At 37.3% G+C, this 21,915-nt stretch overlaps 3 protein-coding genes across 4 annotated transcripts in view; 2 read left to right on the top strand and 1 right to left on the bottom strand.

The window, feature by feature from the left end:
- Positions 1–1,867, top strand: part of PSMA3 (proteasome 20S subunit alpha 3) — a 22,593-nt gene extending 20,726 nt beyond the window's left edge. Inside the window, exons 10-11 of the mRNA XM_019644824.1 lie at positions 745–809; positions 1,182–1,867. Coding sequence (XP_019500369.1) covers positions 745–809; positions 1,182–1,226 — 110 coding nt within the window. The 3' untranslated portion in view covers positions 1,227–1,867. The remainder of the gene's footprint in view (positions 1–744; positions 810–1,181) is intronic.
- An 8,195-nt stretch (positions 1,868–10,062) lies between these two features.
- LOC109383953 (histone-lysine N-methyltransferase SETMAR-like) lies at positions 10,063–15,854 on the bottom strand. The gene is made up of 3 exons (XM_019644837.1): positions 15,602–15,854; positions 14,853–14,908; positions 10,063–11,114 (listed from the first exon to the last, which is right to left on the bottom strand). Exon 3 carries the CDS (start codon positions 11,109–11,111, stop codon positions 10,083–10,085), a length of 1,029 nt encoding a protein of 342 aa, XP_019500382.1. The 5' UTR covers positions 11,112–11,114; positions 14,853–14,908; positions 15,602–15,854; the 3' UTR covers positions 10,063–10,082.
- Positions 15,855–16,256: 402 nt separating this feature from the next.
- The window catches only part of ARID4A (AT-rich interaction domain 4A), a 60,013-nt gene continuing 54,354 nt past the window's right edge, over positions 16,257–21,915 (top strand). The window contains exons 1-4 of one of the 2 annotated variants that reach the window (XM_019644801.1): positions 16,257–16,635; positions 17,715–17,771; positions 19,508–19,618; positions 21,578–21,643. In XM_019644801.1, coding sequence (XP_019500346.1) covers positions 17,766–17,771; positions 19,508–19,618; positions 21,578–21,643 — 183 coding nt within the window. In that variant the 5' untranslated portion in view covers positions 16,257–16,635; positions 17,715–17,765. The remainder of the gene's footprint in view (positions 16,636–17,714; positions 17,772–19,507; positions 19,619–21,577; positions 21,644–21,915) is intronic. The other variant, XM_019644810.1, reaches the window with a different exon arrangement.

The raw sequence follows: 21,915 nt of genomic DNA, 5'->3' as shown, positions 1-21,915 counted from the left end.
GCTCTTGGCAGCTCATACCAGCTGCTGCCCGCTCACGCTGGCTGCCAGCCACACACGGTAGCTCACTTCAGCAGGGGCTGCAGCCTACACCATCACCGGCGAGTCACGGCATCCCAGCTCCAGGTCGAGCTGTTGTTCACCCTCTTAGCTGTAGAGGGCGCAGTGTCACTGGCCCTCAATGTGGGATCTGAACTGGGGCCCTGCTGTACAGAGCTGGCGTCCCAAGCCAGCTCTTAACCAACGTGCCACTCGGCCGGCCCTAAAAAAATTTTTTTAATCATGCTATACATTAATGAATACTCAGGATTTATCATAGCATTAGGATAAATCAGAGCATAATTTATTCTTTGTTTCCATAAGAACTAAATTTGGGCAGATTTAATCTCTTATGTGGAGAAAACACAAAAATGAGTTAAAAGTATCTTGTTGTATTATTCCAACTTATTTTTTTTTTTTTAAAGATTTTTATTGGGGAATTGGGGGGTTGGGAACAGTGTTGGGGAATTGGGGGAAGGGGAACAGACAAGTTGCTGTCACTGGCCCTCATATGTGGGATCCGAACCGGGGCCTTCTGGCATCCTAAGTGAGTTCTTAACCATCGCGCCACTCGGCCGGCCCCCAAGTATAACTTTTTAACATTAACATTAGATGGATCTTAGCTGTGGATTGGGTAGATTGCATAGTATTGCAAATTACAATATAGTCCTCGTGTTTAATTCATTTAAATATATGGTTTATTTCTAGTAACTAAAGGAAGACATGAAATTGTTCCCAAAGACATAAGGGAAGAAGCAGAGAAATATGCTAAGGTAAGCCATCGCATGAAAACTCCATGGACATAAGTGTTGAATAATGAAGGAACTTGGTTGATTTCTATTAAATGATAAAGAGTTCAGTTGAACTAAGGATAAAAATTTTCTGGGTTATCCTCAATGGGGATGAAGGTGCCCTGGTTCCAAAAATTTGTGTGAGAACGGCAAGGGTTTTTCAGGACATTTAATGCTTTCATATTGTATATATTCTATCAAGAATATAGTTAATTGATTGTTAGAGTAAGGTATATTTAATTATCCTTTTCTTTACTTGGGTGTCTTATTCTAAACCAGTGTTCATTTTTCACTTATAAAGAATTTTTGTAAGTGGTTAAAAATTGATTTTAAACAAGATTTTTCTCTTAACAGGAATCTTTGAAGGAAGAAGATGAATCAGATGATGATAACATGTAACAGTAAATTCAGCAGCTACAATTTTAAATTTCTACTACAGCCCCCATGTAACTATTTAGCTCTGTGGGTTATTCCATACCCACCAAACAATTTTCATTAAATTTTTGTCTTGTAACAATTGAAGTTTGGTTAATATCTGCTTGACAAAAATGTGAAAAATGTGTGTGTGGGGGGGGAACTGAGCACATATTTACTCAGCATTAAAATGTTGATGCCCATTTAAAAAGTGATTCATGCCTATTTAAAAATGTTAAAATATTGCAAACAGAGGTTTTGGAATCAAATTAATTCAAAGCTCCATTCCATTACTCCGTTAGAATCTAAAGGTTATATATCCTGCTGGGATGTTGTGTAAGACGTACCTACCAGTACCTACCAACTTAGGCAATTAATTGACACCATTGCCCAGTTTTGTATTTGATGAATGATTTTGGTCATCAGCCACTGCTAACCTTTAGGTGTAACAGACATGAAAGATGTTTCAGATTGGAGAATCAAGAATTTTTTTTTCTTTTATTGTGATAAGTGGATTTAAGGATCCACAAAGTTGCTATTGTCACTTAAAACATTTCTCGATCTGTAAATTTCCAATAAACACACCCATATTTTATGCTAAAAAATAAATGAGAATATATGTGAAAGTGTTCTGTAAACAGAATTATTATTGAGGAATAATCAATATCGTGGCCTGCAACAGTAGCACTTACAGCAGGAAGAAACAATCTGAACTCAGGCCAAGTATACCAGGTATACACACCATTTATTGGGCTCATGCCAGCGTCACTCCATTTAACTATCATGTTTTCCTAGGAAGGCAATCTAGGCACTGAGTTTAGCAGCAGGGTATTGCTGGACTTTGAGCATCTGTAGTTCAAATAGCAAATCATTATACGTGAATAGCTAACTATTATACAAACAACCCCAAAACAGTATCTTATTACCATGGCTGCTTTTATGTAAAATTACAACTCAGTAGATTTAACTCAGAATGAAACCAGTGTTGGCCTTGGTCAAACAGTTAAACTATACTAAATTGGATCTACGTATAGACAGACAATGGTCATTTTATACTTTTCCAAATTTCCAAAGTATGAACAGTACACGAACCTCTTATTATTGTGCCATGAGCACATGTGCTCTTAAATTCACATCAGTATAACTATAACCACTTTTAAAGACACTGGTTCAAAAGAAACCTAAATTTGAACAGCTAAGCCACCTGAAAACTAGTATACACACCATATCAGGTAAATCTAAAACTAAGCAGATACACCCAACTCTTCAGCTATTATGAAAGAGAAGCAATTGATTTTCATGTACTATACAAGTTTAATAATCTAGGTTCAATTGTAGGGGCACTATGTAACCATAGTGCTGAGATATGATTAGCCTCTGGGGGGCAGAAGACTGGTACATTTTACTTTGGATAAGACTACAAATTTATTAACAGAAAAGACTTGAGTACCTTGTTACTGTAAACCTTGAGACTGGTACCTAAAAAAGAAAAATTAAAAATATTTTAAACAAAGTTTTGGTTTATGATTTGAACAGATTTGGAAAACCCAAGCTCAGAAAATATATAAACTCTGGGGACCAATTCTTTTTTAGAAGTGTGGTAATGGTATTTTTCTTGTTAAAAGAAGTTAGGGCTTCCTTTCTGCCATCATTGTAACCACAACAATTTCATAATAAAACTATTGTAATTAAAACTAGGATAGTGGTTTATAAGCTCATGTAGGTTTCAAACGCTTTGTTAATAATTGTGTCACCTTGGGGAAGTTAATTTCCTCATCTATAAAATGAGGATTATATACCATTCAAAGTAGCGTCAAAAACTAGAATACTTAGGTATAAATTTGTGTGAGATTTTATGTTGAAAATTAGAAAATGTGGGTGAGCGAAAATGATCAGAAGACTCAAGTATTGTCTCTCTAAACTGATTTACATTCATTGTAAACTAGTCAAATTCACAAAAGGCTCTTTTTTGGGGTGGGGAGGTGATAAGAAATCTACAAGCTGTATCTAAAATTTTTATGGGAAAAGGAATTAAAACAGCCAAAACAATTTAAAACAAGACTCATGCCCCCTGATTTCAAGACTATAAATGCTAATGGTATAAAGACATGTTTTTTAAAATTTTAGAACTGTTTTTTTTTTAGACTTATTAATGGGATAGACTGAAGTCTAAAAATAGACTCACAAATATGGTCAATTGACAAAAGTAAAAAGACAAATCAATGGAGGATATTGCTTTTTCACACATGGTGCTATAACAACTGGACATCCATAGGCAAAAACAGAAATCAACACCAAAAACCAAACCATACCTTGGTACAATATACAGAAATTAAGTCAATCATAAGCCAGAATGTACCCCACTCTCTGAAACTTCTAGAAACCAAAATATACCTTTATAGCAGATGGTTTCAAATATCTTAAAATTCAGCACCAGTTCTCTGAAAAATTTCCAAAACGCCAGGGAGGTGATAAGGAAGAAATTGCACAAGCATTCAGGATTAACAAGTACCTTTCATATTTTATTGACAGGTCAAAAAAGAACAACAGCTCTGACTTAAGTTGGGCCAGGTCAATTTGGTCGAAGAAAATTTTATAGAAGCACTTGGTTCTGCTATTGCAAAAGAACCTTAACAAAAGATTCCCTTACCAGCAATATCAGGGTATTCAAGTTTACACTGCAAGTCTGTTATACTAACACATTCTATTAACACCCAATCAGAAGTCGATTTCATAGAATAAAACAGTGACAATCTATCATTTATAATTAATAAATGTTCTTTACTATTTTAGTAACAAAAGAATCTTAAAATCATTTTAATGTAACTCTCCCCTCAAAGATACTCTGTATTCACAATGTAGCCCATTTCTAATCACCATTTGACCTTTTACCTGTCTCTACTAAAGAAATGGAATAAATGTGGCTGAATGCAGTTCTTACATATTTGTAGAGGAAAAATCTAGAAATGAACATAGATTCTTCATTAACAGGCAGTGTAATGATTCATTCACAAACTGAAATACGTTTGATATGGAAAGCCTAAAGGCAAAAGACACAATGTTGGCAAGTCATATGCTATTTCTGCAACAAAAAGTTTCTCTTCCTGGCAACCCTTTTTTTCATGATACAAAGCCAAATGAAGCTTTCTCACAAATGACTTCATGTGTAGGCAAGATGTGCTATTTTTTCCCACCATCTCGCTATTTGGACACCTTCCAAACAATTTCAGGAGAAATTCTTTAAACATGAAACTCGGGTTCATCTACTCTAAATCCATTCTTTTCCCTAAATGGAAATCTGAAAAAACAGGAAGTACTTGGCAGCATAGAGAAGCAAGTTTTGTGGCTTAAGCTATTTACTGGTAACAGCCTAGTTATTCGTGACAGTGTAGTAAAATGCAGAACTTCACATTTGAGAAGGAAACAAAAAATTTGCCTTGGTTACCAAGGCTACCTTGGCAATTTAAAGGTATCAAAGATAATATCACGTGATACATAGAGGAACCAAGAAACAGGAAGAAAGTTTTTTTGTTATGTTCCTTCATGTAAACCCTCCTCCCTGATCTGTCTTAAGCCACCAAAATTATACAAACACTGGAAGCAGTTTTATGACTGCATATAAACACTAAAAGACAAAAATTAAAAAAAAGATTTTTGGTTTGGTTTGAGGGAACCTACTTGGGGTAAAAGTGTGTATGCTTGCTGTAGGATTTGAGGTAACCCTAAATACAAATAAATATGAATACAAATCCCTTAAGTGGGCCGTGAGAATCAGCAGACTCAATAACACACTACCAAACATACCACAAACCAGCAAAAGGAAAGAAGAAAACGAACCCTTCCCCCATGACTTCTTCCAGTTGCCCTCTGCAGCCCCTCCAATTCCACTGCTCTTGAAACAACAGAAGCATTTTTCAGGTAACAATTAATTTGTATCTTAACTTTTTATCAGGTAACTTAATTTGTATCTTAAGGGTATAGTATAATAGTATCATCCAAGTACCTAGTAAAATGTTAAACTACCGAATAAATGTAAAGCATTATTATCTAGTCAATCCACCCGCCCCCACCAAAACCAGTTTGAGACCTTCAGGAAGTCATGAAATCAACTTTGTGGGTTACAACAGATTTTTTTTTTTTTTTAAAGAACTACAGGAAAAAATATTGGAGTTCACGGTACTTTTATTTGTTGTGTGTGGCCACTACACACATACACAAAGTAGAAACTTCACTATAATGAATGTCAGTGAGCTTACTTAGCTCTTATTTCTAATATCTGTTTTACGAGCCAATGAAAGCATTCAGAGCACTTGTTAAATAAACAGTGAAGTAGGTAGGACATTAAAGCTTCTCACAAGTTGATCCCATGCGGTAGGAATAGCAGCAACTGAAGTGCTAAAATAGAGTCAGTCTGATACTTCTGATTCTCAGAGGTTGCTAAGTATCAGTTAACCTTTCAGAAATACATAGCTATTATAAAGTATGCTTATAGGAATTCTTATTTGAAAACAATTGTGCTGGATTGGAACTGTTTGATATTAAGAGCTATAAATTCCTAGCCCCATGCCCCTTATTCTCTAAAAGCAAACTCTCATGCACAGTAATGTATCCCAGGTCACAACCAATGAGAACAGGCTTATGGTGACAGCATAGACCATCGGGTTTTCAAATAAGTGTTTTCTATATTACGATACTTAATCCAACATCCCAGTGAACTACTGTAAAAGTTGAGAATTTTTGAGCTAAGAGTACGTAATTGCCACTTTAGCTCTATGAATGCTGACCTGGAGCCTGATATTTTAACGTCTCTATCCATTTCCCACCATTACCATTTCTTCTAAATCTAGAGGTGAAGACCCTATCAATATTATAGTAACCAAGGATCAAATAAATGTCCTCATGAAGTGTCTCACCCAGTTCCTAATTCTGAGCCTACTCTTACTTTCATGCCAACACGCATTATGGCATTGTGATAAAAAATGTACCTGCAGAGTGAGATTATGGGTTCAATAACTGATTGAGCCAGGTGGTTGCTATATTGTTATTGGCAGCAGATGGACCCTGAGTCCTAGCCAGACTTCTCACAAATTTGGATCACTAGTGCTAAGGAAGATTAGTGGGTGGACAGATCTATGAAAAATCAGTTACTATCAGAAAAACAATCCCTCTGATGGTTAGACATACTATCTTAAAAAAAAAAAAAGAGGAAAACATTCTAATGAAAATTCTTGATCTGTGGATGGTCCCCATTATGCTCTACCCCCTACATGTTCTTGAATCTGACCCAATCTAATTCCTAAAACTTCAAGTGATCTCATTTTAAGTAACTGATCAGGCAAGATGTTCCTGGTGTACAAACACTGACAAATCACATTTTCACAGGCAAGCATTTGTCCATTAAACCTCACCTTTTAGCTTAACTTTGATTCCACAAATGAGCGGCTACTAATTACTAAGGCCTGTGACTGTTTCTAAACCTACAAAGATAAGGTATAGTTTTCTGTCTATAAGAACGTCATAATTTAATGAAGAAAATCTGAGTGGGTGAAGTGACTACAAAGCTGAAATGCAACATAGAAAGTGGTAGGAATCATGTGAGAGGAAATACATGCAATTCATATGGACAGATTATCTAGAGGTATCAAGGAAAGTTTCATTTAAAAAGTAGCTTCTGAACTTGTGATAGGGCAACATCCCAGATGGTGGTAAAAGTATGAATAAAAACAAAGAACAGCGAAAACACAGAGCATGTAGAGAGGAGCCATGACGGTTTCAGTGTGACTGCAGCCAATACCTGAAAAGTAGGAAGTAACTTTAGAGAAACGTTGATATGACCTTCAGGAAGATATTGAATGGGAGGTAAAAAGTTTAGATGCTTTTTTTTGGTATATAAATAATGTACTCTTTTAAGATGTTCTTCAAATGACACACTAATGACAGGCACTATACATCATTATACACACGAACAATACCACCCACTATCTGAGTGCTTCCTAAATACTTGGCATCATTCTAAGCTCTTTACATGTATTAATTCATTTAATATTAATCCCAACCTTTTCAGGTCAGTTCTACAATGCCGATTTTACAGATGGGGCACAGAGGCTAAGAAATTTGCCCTAAACCACCCCTCCCACAAAAAGCCTGGCCAGGGCCGGCCAGTGGCTCAGTTGGTTAAGAGCTTGCTCAAGAGTTTGAGCTCTGAGCAACAGCAGTTCGATGCCCAACCCGAGCTGAGCAGCAGCTGAGCTACCAACAGGTAGCAGGATGGCTCAGCTTAAACAAACAAACAAACAAACAAAAGCCTGGCCACACCTACCCATTCTAAAGCTGGAAGTATCTTCCTTGCTCTTCAGGAATAATTTTTAAAGCTATTCTAATGGAGGGCATGGAGAAGACATATCCTGTAACTCTAATGACTTAAATCTTTGAAAAATAAAAGGTACCATAGACAAGGGATTAATAAAAGAGAAGCAATTAAAATATACATATAACCACAGTCATTAAAAACTAAGAATGCTAAAAAGCTAATGAAAAAATGTTATATTTCTGAATGTATTACTTTTCCCTCAATCTATAGATTATGTCTTTATAACTCAGAGCTACCGCTGTGATAGGAAAACTTTTTTATAATCAATTATTTAAATGACATCAAAGAGTCTTGCTATATGTAACAAAGTACATTTGTTTCTTAAGCTCATATACCATCCCAAAATGGTTTTATAAAAACAAATTAAAAAGTGGAATCAAAATGAAAAAATTATCGTAATTGGTACCTAATGGGACATTTAAAAAATTTATTTTTTCTAAAACAACTTGTAACTTTTTCCTTACAATATAGCAGAAAACATTTTTTAAAACCCTAGGAAAAAGGAGGGGAGGGGACCAATGGAGATGAACTGGTTAAATTAAGCTCCTCTTGAAGAACACTCAAAAATTAGCCTATTTTACATTCTGGATGTCTAACAGCCAAAGTCCTTCCTTAAACTGAACACTTAAATTTCATCTGTTGAAATAAAAGTGGTTTCCAAATTAACATATTTACTTAGATTTCATATATTTAAAGAATCTTGGCTAAACATTCATGTTACACAGGATTATATCTGTTACCTCCATATATTTGTTAAAATCAAAATAAAACACAAAACTTAGTCCTTTGAGGAAGAGGGTGGAAAGATAATTAACCCCACATATCGAACAATTTAAAAGCATACATACATTTTAGAAGATGATTTCTTAATACTACAATTTTTTATCATGAAAATCTAACCTTCCCTTACTTTGACAATCACCTGGTTTCCCTACACTTATTTTACTTACTAATTCACTGTAACTTTTCAAGTTATACTTTAAAAATTGGGAATACGAAACCCCTGGTAAAAGCACCAAAGCCTAATGGAAGAATGAAACTGAAATTCAAAATATACAAAATATAAGGTCCAGCACATGCTTGGTCCCAATTAGGGATCTCACAGGCATGAGAAAAGGAAGACTAGATGCTTACTCGACATTTTAAGCTCTAACTAGCATGTTTAAAACTGACTTCATCTTCCTTACCAACCAGGGACCTCTCCTCACTTTCCAAATTAGTTAACAGTATCATCTATTGCCTGCTCTTTAAAATCTTGAGTCGTTTGTTTTCTTTCTCCTTTACCTCTATAATCACTAGAGATGAAATGTTGTCAATTCTTTTTTTCCCCTCACAATCTCTTGTTCACCTATTGCCTTCTCTCTCTCCAGGTCCTACTCCAGGTTCATCTCATGTTGACACCACTGCAACACTATCTTAATTGTTTGCCTACCTCCAATTCTTGTGTCATTTCTTCAGTCACATTGGATAGTTTCCAAATAATTTTCCAATAATACATTTTGTGGACATCATACTCCTGTGTCTGTTCAAAAACCCTCAATAAAAATAACAAAAATTAAAAGATAAGTCTATATAGAAAAATATTTGCAGCTAATAGTATAATAAACTCCAAGAATTAAGAAATAAAATATCAAGACTCTAACATACAAATGGACACAAGTCTTGAATAAACAACCTATTACTAATACTCAGTAAGTGAAATTATAGAAAAAGGTCCCACCTCACTAGTTAACAAAAACATAACAAAAAAAAAGCGCTCAACGTATTTCTCACCTATTAAATTAGCAAAAATGATTATAATTATAGACTACCCAATGCTGGCAGTTAAACTCACAGGAACAGTGATAGTATAAATTGTAACTTTTGGAAAACAACATGGCAATGTTTTAAGAGTCAGAAAAATGTTCCTACAATGACCATTTGAGACCTACATGGTCAGGTAATAGAAAAATGAAGTTACAGATAAAACAGTTTGATGGAATATTTTTAGACATTAAAATTACGGTGACTCTGTAGTCATACTGAATACTTATTAAAATGTTAAAAGGAACAAAGAAAAATAAAAATTACTCTAAGACTAAAAAAAGACTATATACAGACAAGAAGGAAATTTTAAAAATCTAATGTTGGGGTGGGATTAAGTGATTTTGGTGTAGTTTCATTGTGATTTGTAAAATTTGAAAATAAAACTATTTATGCAAACATCCCAGCTTTCAAGGCTCTCTAGAGATTCCCAAACCTGTGTAGGCCACAAGCACCCCATATAATTCTGATGTTCAACTAATTCTAGAAACATTCACAATTTGGCCTCACACAATTTTCCCTATGTAGTCAGTCATCCTCTCCAAACTTGTTTACTCACTGTCCTAAACATAGCCTTCCTTATATAATGGCATTCTTAATCACAACCGTCCAACCACATTCGGACTGTGAATTTTAAATCATTATAACTAGGCTCAAACACATCTTTATTAATCAAAATAGGAACCATTACAATCAACACATTTTTGCCAACGAAAAAGAAGTTTGTTTATTCCTGTAGTGTAAAAATCCGTGTTTTGGGATTCAATGAACTCTTGGAAAGCATTTTCTGCATCCTGCTGGTTGTGGAAGCATTTTCCCTGCAAAAAATTGTCGAGATGCTTGAAGAAGTGATAGTCAGTTGGTAAGAGGTCAGGTGAATATGGCGGATGAGGCAAAACTTCGTAGCCCAATTCGTTCAATTTTTGAAGCGCTGGTTGTGCGACATGTGGGCGGGTGTTGTCGTGAAGAAGAATTGGGCCCTTTCTGTTGACCAATGCTGGCTGCAGGCGTTGCAGGTTTCGGTGCATCTCATCGATTTGCTGAGCATACTTCTCAGATGTAATGGTTTCGCCTGGATTCAGAAAGCTGTAGTGGATCAGACCAGCAGCAGACCACCAAACAGTGACCATGACCTTTTTTTGGTGCAAGTTTGGCTTTGGAAAGTGCTTTGGAGCTTCTTCTCGGTCCAACCACTGAACTGGTCGTTGCCGGTTGTCACATAAAATCCACTTTTCGTTACACGTCACAATCCGATCAAGAAATGGTTCCTTGTTGTTGCGTAGAATAAGAGAAGATGACACTTCAAAACGACGATTTTGATTTTCGGTCAGCTCATGAGGCACCCACTTATCAACCTTTTTCACCTTTCCAATTTGCTTCAAATGCCGAACGACCGTAGAATGGTCAATGTTGAGTTCTTTGGCAACTTTTCGTGTAGTTGTAAGAGGATCAGCTTCAATGATTGCTCTCAATTGGTCGTTGTCAACTTCTGATGACCGGCCACTACGTTCCTCATCTTCAAGGCTCTCGTCTCCTTTGCAAAACTTCTTGAACCACCACTGCACTGTACGTTCTTTAACAGTTCCTGGGCCAAATGCGTTGTTGATGTTGCGAGTTGTCTCCGCTGCTTTACGACCCATTTTGAACTCGAATAAGAAAATCGCTCGAATTTGTTTTTTGTCTAGCATCATTTCCATAGTCTAAAATAAATAAATAAACAGCAAGTAATAAGTCATTAGCAAAAAAACATAAAGCGAGAAATACCTATTAAAATGATGTATAACATAACCACATTTATTTAAGAATGTATTCCAATATCAAACGGCAAATTTCAACAACGCAAAAACCGCAATTACTTTTGCACCAACCTAATATCACCTCTCACCTTGAAAAGCCTTCAATGATTGCTAAATAAATTTCCTTCTGTTCTGCATTATCAAACACTGTTTTTAAAAACAATTAGGTTGTGGGCCAGCCGAGTGGCGCGATGGTTAAGAACTGGCTTGGGATTCCAGAGGGCCCCGGTTCGGATCCCACATATAAGGGTCAGTGACACTGCCCTCTACAGCTAAGATGCTGAACAACAGCTCAACCTGGAGCTGGGCTGCTGTGAATCGCTGGCAACAACGGGGTAGGCTACAGCCCCTGTGGCAGTGGGTTGCCATGGGCTACCGTATGTAGCCAGCAGCCAGCATGAGTGGCCAGCAGCCGCAGTGAGCGGCCGTCCAGAAGCCGGCGACTGATCTGCCTTGCCCGGGAAGAGCGCAATGATGGTGTCAACTTGGGCCAGTGAAGCAACGTCCTCCACAATTAGACTGAAGAACAAAAACGACAGCAACTTGTCTGTTCCCCTTCCCCCAATTCCCCAGCACTGTTCCAATCCCAATTCCCCAATAAAAAAAAAATCTTTAAAAACAAACAAACAAAAACAATTAGGTAGTATACTGAACTTTTCATAAATCTATTATTCTTGTGACCCATGATTTAAATCTTTAAAAAGTTATCTAAATTGACTGAATCTTTTGAAATAACTATTTTTATTTACTTCCCATGTTTAATTTATTCTTCCTTTTATTGACAGTAAGGTCCTTCAGCATAGATCCCTGCTACGTAGGAATGCCACCACGTAACCTAAATGAGCTTGAATCCAAATCCTAAAATATGCTGTCATTCTAGTTTTAATTATGTATGAAAGAAAAGCAGTATCATGACTCCATGTGGCCACAAAATCAGCAGTGACATCTAACAGGACAAAAGACCATACAGAGATTGAAAAAGTTACTTTGGTTATAAATAAACAAATTTTGCTATTTTCCAGAATAAACTCATTAAGAAAGCATCTATATTCAACACAGCAATGTTCTACAATACTTCTCTACACAGACATTTAGAGAAATAGCTGTACAATGGTATAAACTCCATCATTTTTCAAGAGATATATATGATAGTAACACAGCCAATCTTGATTACCAAAGAATAGTTAAGTAAAACTGCTTACCAGAAATAGAATTTTTAATAGATAGCAAATTCAGGTCTTTTAAAACTGGAACACCTTCCTTCATTTTTCCATTCTTTGTCTAGAAGACAAAGAAAGGATTCTTTTGGATTTGCATATGCTATATCCACATCCTCAGAACAGACTGTTTTAATACTTCCATTAAAACTGCTTTACTTCTAAACACTTTCACTGATATCTCTACATGTCAAATATTTTACCATGTGTAAAAAAAAAAAATAATAATAATGAAAATGTTCAGTGTTCCGTAATTAAGAATCCAGAAATGGGAACCACATGAATGGGTAAACAAATCCCATAGGGGTGTTCTAATTTTGAGATTTCAGTCTAAAATGTCACTTTGAAAAACTAATTATATACCTTCATTGAAAGCCCTGAACAAATAAAACATTCCGCTTTCAAAATAGCTTTTCATCATAGAACCATTATTAAAAATTTGACAATTTTGACTTTGTAGGAAACATTATTAATTTGGGCCTGCTGAAATAGGTTACAGAACACAATTCTATCATAATTTTCTTTCTATCATACCTAAGAGATAGATGGTCTGGCAATGATTTAGTTAATATTCATCTACAGTTGCCTTCCATTAAAATACCATAAAATCCTTAAAAAAACTGAGGAAATAAAATCTTGAGTAACTATTCTTAATGAGTTCTCATATTAGGAATTACAAATTAATTATCAACTCAAATATTTAGAACACTAAAAAAATTTTCAAGGTTAAGACAGCATCTGTGAAACATCATGAATTCTCAGAAAAGAATTACTGTTAAATAAAATGTAAGTTAGCTTATTTTACATATTTTGTGTACAACACATACAGATTCATAAGAAATACTGACAGAGTATCTATCACGTATCAGGTAGGCAAACATAACAGTGATTAAAACCTCCGTTGCTGCCCTCTGGATATAGTCTCAAACCGGGGAAGAGCCAAACAACTGCCAAGTAAATGTTATGAGAGAGGCATGTAAAGGGTCCTGTGAGGTTACAAAAGCACCAAAAGAATGCACATAAGGATGGAAAACTTCAGGGAAGGCTACAGGAAAACATAGAAAAAATAGTTAAACTCAACTAACTATACCATAAAAACAATTTGTTTTTCTCAACCTCTAAGTGTCAATTGCATGTAGCAAAATGTTTCACTGGACACATGTCTGACTACTCAGAGTGAAAAATCTATTAGTTTTAAGAAATCTTAGTTTTAAGAAATCATTCCTAAGGTCCAATAAAAATTCTCTAATTTATATTACTATACGTGTGACTTAAAGATTGTAATAATTCTACTTAAATGAGACCAGAAGAGAAAGTTAAAAAATAAAGCTAAAGGGAAAAAAAACTGGGGGAAAATGTAGTAAAAGCAAAAAAGACAGTGAAAAATATAAGTGCAGTAAGACCAAAAGCTTTCTGATGGGCAACTGTATAAAGATCTTATATGGATCTTATATAAGGAACTTATTGCCTTAAATGTACAATCCCTTTGGCCTTATATTTCTTCTGGGAATTTATTTTAAAGAAATAATCAGGGAAGTGAAGAAAGATCTAGATACTTAGAAATTTTAGCCATTGATGTCAGTTCTTATCTAAAATCTTGCAAAATATACACAAAGGTATTCAGACATATTGTTATTACAAAAATTATGAGATCAGATTATATGGATTATGGTACATCTATCTTCTAGAATACTATGCAGCCAAGAAAAATGCTTTAAGAACAAAATATTTCCTATGTTACCAATGTTTTCTACAAAGAAAAAAATGGGTGACAAAAAACACAACTCAAATGACCTTTTGTAAAACAAAACCAATGAAAAAGAGAAACCCCTTTGTATAAGTGTAGTATGAACTGTAATTACCTTTTGGTGGAGGGACTACAAGAGACTTTTGTGTTCTTTTGCTTTTTTAGTAATTCCCAAATGCCTACTGACGTGTTATTTGGATCAGATAATAACAGTTCAAAGTTTCGTAGTGGAATTATAGGTGATTACCCACTGGGAAATTCAGCAGTATTTGTTTTATAATTTCCTTAAGAAAAAAAAAATCATTTCCCTCCTTATTGAAATACCTATTTCCTGTATGCCAAAATTTTAAATAGGGAGAAAAAATTTCACGAAAAATGTTCATATTATTCCATGATAAAATATTAAGTACTTAAATCCAGAAATGTGAACCGCATGAATGGATAGACAAATTCGTAAGTACGTCCTAACCTTGAGACTTGAGATTTCATTCTAAAATATCACATCTGAGAGATAATTGTAGAGACTCACTTGAACCCTTGACCAAAAAAAAAAAAAACCATCTTTCAACTACCATTCTTCCATTTTGCTATTTATGGCTCTACTTTACTGGTCCACAAAATAGTTTTCCAGGCAGTCTCCCCAATTCTAAAGATTTTTTTACAGATACTGGAACTCACCTCAGTTAATACTTCTGGATATTTGTCACTGAGAGGTCCTGTTTTCTTCAGACCAACTGCCAATGAAACCCAATAATTATTAAATCACTCAACCATTTTCTAGTCTGGAGCCTCACCAATATATAGTAATAGGATTCAAAACAGGTATTATGAGAAGGCTTTTAAGAAGTTATCTAGATCCGGGAATCTAGGTTACTCAGTAGACTACCAACATATACATTCACTGTTATGAATGAAAAATTGATCTGACTTTAGTTAAAATGTTAGCTTTTTGAGTAAATTTTGTCAACGTGGATTATCGATGATATTTTCCATTTTCCTAATTATTTCTCGTCAATTAATACTCCCATTTCCACCATTTCGAATGTGTTTTTGTTTCACTTAACACAAGATTTTGCTAATATAACAAGATCGATGGCTGCTCTGAACGAAATCCTATCAGGAAGGTCCTTTTATCTAACGTGTTTTCTGTCCCTGCAAAACCATTGCTATTTCCTTTAAAACAAATAATAATAAGCATAAGCTTCGTGCAGTGTGGAACAGCTGCTTGTCTAAGGCCAGAGTAGCAGCGTCTATGCAAGTGAACTCCTAAGCGTTCCGAAACCTGAGCTTAATCTCGTGAGGAACACGCGGAAACACCTCTCCCCACGCAGTATATATCTAAGAACCTTGCCTTCCCCATCTTAATTAAGGGGCCGCCCACAGCCAGTGACACTTGGCTGAGAATATAAGAAGTTCCCTAAACGCACTTCCAAAGGGAGGAAGAACTGCTCGGAGAGGAGGAGACCCCAGAAAACCTCTCAGGCTCTCGAGAGGAGTCCAAAGGATGAGACCGGAGGAAGAGAAGGGCAAGACTTCTCCGCCTCTTTCTCTTTCGCGGCGGGAGAGGAAGCCTCGCCCCCTTTCATCCCGCCCCCCACTTCTCACCCCGTTGCAGGGAGAACTTCGCCATGGCTGCCCAGTGGCCCCTCCACTTCCGGTGCCGCTAGCGCTGCGCCATCCCCCCAGTCAATCGGACAACCGTAGCTTCCAACTGACCTTTTAAGCAGGCCTGCGACTCCTCTGACCTTCACTAGATGCTGTCCTGGAGGGAACCATGGATGAGTGCCGTAGTAGAAAAAAAACTACGGAAGAAAATCTTGGCTCTCTTCTCACCAGAAACATGAAATGCGATAGAACTGCGGCCACAGCTGCCCAGACAAAATGGCGCCGGGAAGTCGGATTGGCGCAGGCGCTTTGGAAAGACCGAGCTCCGCCCCCGTGCAAATCCTGGCCGCAGCTCCGGGTTCGGTTTCCATGGGACACTCCACTGCCAATCCTCGTGCGGAACTGCTCTTCCTGACCCTTCATTTTACCAATCAGTGCTCAGTCAAGCACATCCGGAGTCGTCTCTACCAATCGTGTTTCAGGAATTGCTTACTCAATACCTGTTTCTCCAATCATGTTAGACTTCGGTTACAGCCAATCACAAGTGGAAGATGTCCTACCTGCTGTTTTTCGCACCAATCCGTGAAGTTTCAGAGCTACATCCAATGAGGACGGCAGGTAGCGAGCTCCAATCCGAAGCTCTTCGGCGTCATGATCAGCCAATAGGAGTTCGTGTAGAAGCGAGTCTGCTCAACAGCTTGTTATTTGGTGGATTGTGGCAGTAAATCGGGCGAGTGGGGAACCGGGCACAGGAACTGCCGCCGCGGCCGGGAGTGGTGCTGTCCAGACTGGGGCCCACGGGGGCCAGTGGGGCGGAGGACTCGGGAGCTGACAGCGCGCACTTCACCCGCAGTTGGTAGGTGGGGAGGAGGGAAGCAGGGGATACTGAATGGACGAAGCGGCAGTGGCAGCTGCTGCTGCCGATGCTGCCCGGAGTCCCGGTGCAGTTGGAAGCTTTGGAGGTGGGGAAGGAGGTGCTAGGCAAGCGGTGCGGCGAGCGCAGGAGAAGAGGCAAGTCGGAGAGCAGTGGCAGCAAGTGCAGGAACCGCCGCCGCAGCCGCCTCCTCGGCCGCTTCCCCGGGAAAATGGCTGTGAGGCTGGCCGCGCCGCTAAGTTTGCTTCCGCGCCCTAAGGAGCGGGCTGCTTTGGGGAGCCGGCCCCCCAACTCCGCGGCGTGTCCTCCCCAGTGGAGTCCGTAGCAGGACCGAGGGGCTAGGGGCAGGTCCCTCTCTGGGCTGTACAAAAAGTTGAGGCGGGCGCGGGGAGGAGGCGGTGGCTGCCGCTGTGCGGCTCCCCTCCCCTCCCACTCGCTGTCCGGGCCACCTCCCCTCCTCCTCTCCGCCCCCCCAGCCCCCTCCCCCTCCGCGGGTCTCCCCTCACTCTCGCGCCTCCGGCTGAAGGCCGCGGCCCCTGCCTCTTCGGGTGAAGAAGCGTTTCTTCCTGACATGGTGCAGAGCGGAGGAAGGAGAGCAATGGCGCCGTGACACTCCGCTGCCGCCACCGCGGGCCCGGGGCGGGCGGAGGGGGTAGAGCGGCGGAGGCGGGGCGCGGGCCGAAGTCGGGGTATCCGGGGGGCGGCGGACCAGAGACTCCGCGACTGCGCCTGTCGGGGACTCAGGGAAGCCCAAACGGCGCCCTGCCCTTTTCCGGAGCGATCGGTCCAGGGGCTCCGAGTTGAGCTTTTCGGGTCAAAGTGGTGAGCGAGGCGGGGGCGCGGTGGGCCGCTGGCGAACTCCGGGGCGGAACGGGCTGTCCTTTGGCGCCCGTGGGGTTCTCGCTGCCCTCCAGCTCCTGCGTCTTGGGTACCCTCCGAGGGGATCTTATCCCTTCGCTGATGAGGGTTCTGCCCTTCCCCGCTGGCATTTGTTTACTTTCTTTCCCTGAGTCGCTCCCCTGTGTAGACTGATTCTGTGCTTTCTCCTCCCCGTGGTTTAGCGACGGAGAAGATAGCTCGTTGAGCTGGAACCCCACAAGTCACCGATAAAGATGAAGGTAAGTGGAGTCAGCGCCACTCTGAACCTCGTGCCCTGGGCACTGCCTGTCTTGAGGCTGGTGCTGTGGAATGTCATTTTTTTTTCCCTACTCAAAATTGGTTCCTCTACTAAGCAGCGCTTTCTGAAAAGGAGATCGTGTTGAATGGGTGAGAAATGATCATTGTGTCCAAACGTAGTCAGTTCGGCCCCTCTTTGAAGCAGTTAGCACTTTGGAAAGGCTGTTGTAGCCTTTCCATTGTCCATTGGGCTAGTATTTTTAAACACTTCCTGTGTTGGCAGCAACCTTTGCAGAAGTAAAGCTTTTGTCCTGCTTTGGTTCTTTGGGGGATTTTTTTTTGAAATTTTTATTCTTCCTCAGTGCCAGTGCGATTTTCTATGGAAAGAAATATGCAAGGGAGGTATCATTTCTGCTGGGGATAAAGGTGATATTTCGTGGCTAAAATTTGAAAGTGAATTAAAATTAATAGTTTTAGTTCAATTGTTATAATAAATATTTTAAAACATTCAATCTAAATATATACATAGACATTCTTCTGAAGACAACTAATATTGAAAACATTGTAGGTGAGTTTAAAGGGAAAGGAAGGTATAGCAGTCCTTAGTGCTGTGGCATTGATTGTTTCAGGTCAGATATTTACTTGCCAAAAGTATCCCACTTCAATTTGTATTATTTGTAAATGCACTAACTTTAAAAGGCACTTAATTCCTTTGTCATTTACTGTTTCAATATTAAGCTCAGAAATATATCATTTTCCAAATTTTCTCTTGCTTTTTTGTTTCCTTGAAGTGATACATGTAACCTTTAATGTTAGCTGGGAAAACTTGTTAGAAAATGAAAATCATTTTCTACCTGAAAGTGTATTTCTTAAGATATACACTGTAACCTTTGCACTTGACAATGTTGAATCAAGCTTGTATGAATACACTTAACTTTTGAAAAAAAGGGTAAAATAACAGATTGAGATAGCAATCATTCTGTTACTGTCAAGATTAAAATGAATCATAAAATGAAATTTCTCACATCTCTCAATCGTTCTTATGGCCATTGGCTAAAAGACATCTCTTATGAAAGCTTTTTTTTTCTTTTTTCTTTTTTTTTATAGGAAGAAAACTTGTGTGGTAAACAGCTACAAGTCTAGTGCCATCAGTTGATATCTCTGCATTCATTGGCTGAATTTAAACTTAAACCTTTAAAATTCAGCTTTTAGCCAATGATTTTTCCAAATAGTGTTTTCCTTTCAAAAGAATTCACTTTATTTCTTATTTTGTACAGTTATACCATGTCCAAAAAGATGTTGCCTTTATGTAGCTATATATTAATAAACATTTAGTTATGTATTGTTAGTATTAATTTAAAAGCAATATTTGTTTTCATTAGAAAACAAAATTTTCCAGAGGCCACAATTGAATTACTGAAAGTTTTATGAGATACGTAATACACATATACTTGCACTTTTTTTGTTTTTTCTTATTTTTAGTTTCTTAACTATATTGTAGAATTGTTAGAACATTTTTTATCTGGAGAAAAAAGATCATTATACTTTTCTAGTGATACTTTCCAGTTACAATTTTAAATGTTTTATGTTATCAGGATATAGTTTACAAAATAGAGTGTTTGGGGTATTTTTTAAATTATCGATGATATTAATAATAAGTAGTGCTACTGTTCTTTTTACTTTAAACACAGACTTGGGGAAAATAGTAATGAATTTCCATTTTATGTTCTTTCATCAGGCGGCGGATGAGCCTGCCTACCTGACAGTGGGAACTGATGTCAGTGCCAAGTACCGGGGTGCCTTCTGTGAGGCAAAAATTAAGACTGTGAAAAGGCTGGTAAAAGTTAAGGTAATTTTTTTTTTCTTTTTATGTAACAGCTTTGTTAACTCTGGATTGAAAAGCGTTGGGGAAGGGCAGACTACAAATCAGCATTTTTATTGAATCATTACTATGTGAAAACACTGTTACATATAAAACTATAGGAAAAGCACATTAAGATTTCAGAAATGAAGAACTCAAAATGAGAAATTATTCCAAAATGCTTCTGTGGAAATACCATGCTCATGATACTTCCTGTCATTTGGCTCTTTCCTATTTGTGGTATTATGTTTACTTAGGCCGTAATCTGTTTTCTTCTTTTTCATAATGTTCAGGTTGAAACAATTTCAGGTGACTAGGAAAAACAATACAGTGGGGATTATGTTTTCAAGACAGCATTAAAAATGATTTAGGAATTTTATTTTGAAGATGCTTTCATGATCAGAAAAAAGTTAACACTTTATTCCCGTTCAATAATTGGAAATATAGAAATGTACTGAAGGATTAATACAGCTTACCGCTCAAAAATACTGTTAACATTTTTTGTTTCATTATAGTAATTTTCCTATATAAATGTTTTTAATAATCTTATTTAGAACTAAAGTAACCATACTTATTATAAACATTTTTAACATTCTAGAGCTATATGATAAAGTTCATGAAAGTCCTCTTTGAGACTACTACAAAGAGATTTGATGCGGTCTACTAGATTTTGTGCTGTGCCTATCTTAACAGTGGTGTTGTCATTGTTATTATTGGATCGTGCTGTACTTCCAGTTTTGCAGTTTGCTTTTCACTTATATTCCTGATCTTTTCCTATAAAAATTAAGCACCTTGAAAAGAGGAAATGTTTGACTTGTTCTATCCCAAATACCTAGTGAGCACTCAAAATAACGTTGAATCAATAAACGAACTAGAGCAGTGATTCTAAAAGTGTGGCCCTGGACCAGCAGCATCAGCCTCACCTGGGAACTTGTTTAAAATGCAAATTCTCAGGCCCTCACACCAGACATACTGAGTTAGAAACTCTGGGGGTGGGGTCTAGTGATTGTGTTTTAACAAGCCCTCCATGTGTTTCTAATGCATGTTTTAAGTTTAAGAACCACTGAAGTAGAGGAGCATGTTTTGTGTGGTAGGTAGATTTATCTATGACTATTATAAAATTTCTTTTAAATTCTGATCTGCCAGCAAAACTTTTCTTCAAGTATTATTAGGATATCTTTGACATTCATTTCTTATATGTTTCATATAGCCTATGTCAGCTATACAGGATTTGATTATTAAATATTTCCTTGGAATTCTTTGAAAATTTTAACTTTTTGTTAGTGTCATGGCTATTTATTTGTTTATTTAATTTAAAATTAATACCTTGGGTTTTTTTTGGGAAGTCTAATCATAAATGCATTATCTAGAATTTGAATTTTCTTATTTGGGTACTTGCTGTAGTTAGATGGTTACCCTGTATATTCGGGAGGATCTGTAATAGAAAGGAGCACTTATTTATAACTGAATTGCAAATCATGATTGATATTCAGGTTTACTTAGTGAAGGACCCAAAGAGTTCTGGTTTTAATTTACCTTGCGTGTAGGCAATAAAGTTAATATTGTTTTTTGTATACTTGGTGACAGAACCTTTTATGACTTGTTGATAAAAGCAATGAAGGCAGTTCTAAGCTTTTACCACAATCACTACAGATTATAAATCTTCTATAGTTCATTAATTCGGCAAACATTTATTAAATGCCTGTAATATGCATTGACATTTGCTAACTGCTGGGAATATAGTGATGAAGGAGAACTCTAGTCTTCAAGGAGCTCACAGTTTAATTTGAAAGACAATGAACATAAATACAAGACAATGTAATAAGTATTATAACAGAAGTAACCACAGGATCCTAAGAAAGTATATTTCAAAGATGTTGTTACAGTGTTACCATAAATGTATTGTTTTAAAAGTAACGTGAATTATTATGCAACAATATTTTTCAGGTACTCCTGAAACAGGACAATACCACACAATTGGTGCAAGATGATCAAGTAAAGGGCCCTTTAAGAGTACGTATGTTCTACTGTTTAAAATATGAAATGACTCAGAAATTCATACAGTAACTTATTGAATTTTACATTTGTATATATAATTTAAAAATTTTATAAGAATGTTAATTAGAAAACAAAAATACAAATGAGGGGTTATATAGTCAATGTAAGTTATGATATTATGATGGCTGTGTCCTTTAAGAATGTTAAATATCTTACAGAAGGATAATTTAATATATATAAACAAGAGTTTTCAGCCACCTTTTTTTTTTAACTTTTATATTTTATTG

Source organism: Hipposideros armiger, unplaced genomic scaffold, assembly GCF_001890085.2.
Source record: "Hipposideros armiger isolate ML-2016 unplaced genomic scaffold, ASM189008v1 scaffold_5, whole genome shotgun sequence".
In the NCBI taxonomy this organism is placed as follows: domain Eukaryota; kingdom Metazoa; phylum Chordata; class Mammalia; order Chiroptera; family Hipposideridae; genus Hipposideros; species Hipposideros armiger.
Note: the sequence above shows the minus strand (reverse complement) of the source record. Positions and strands in the feature narration are given on the sequence as shown.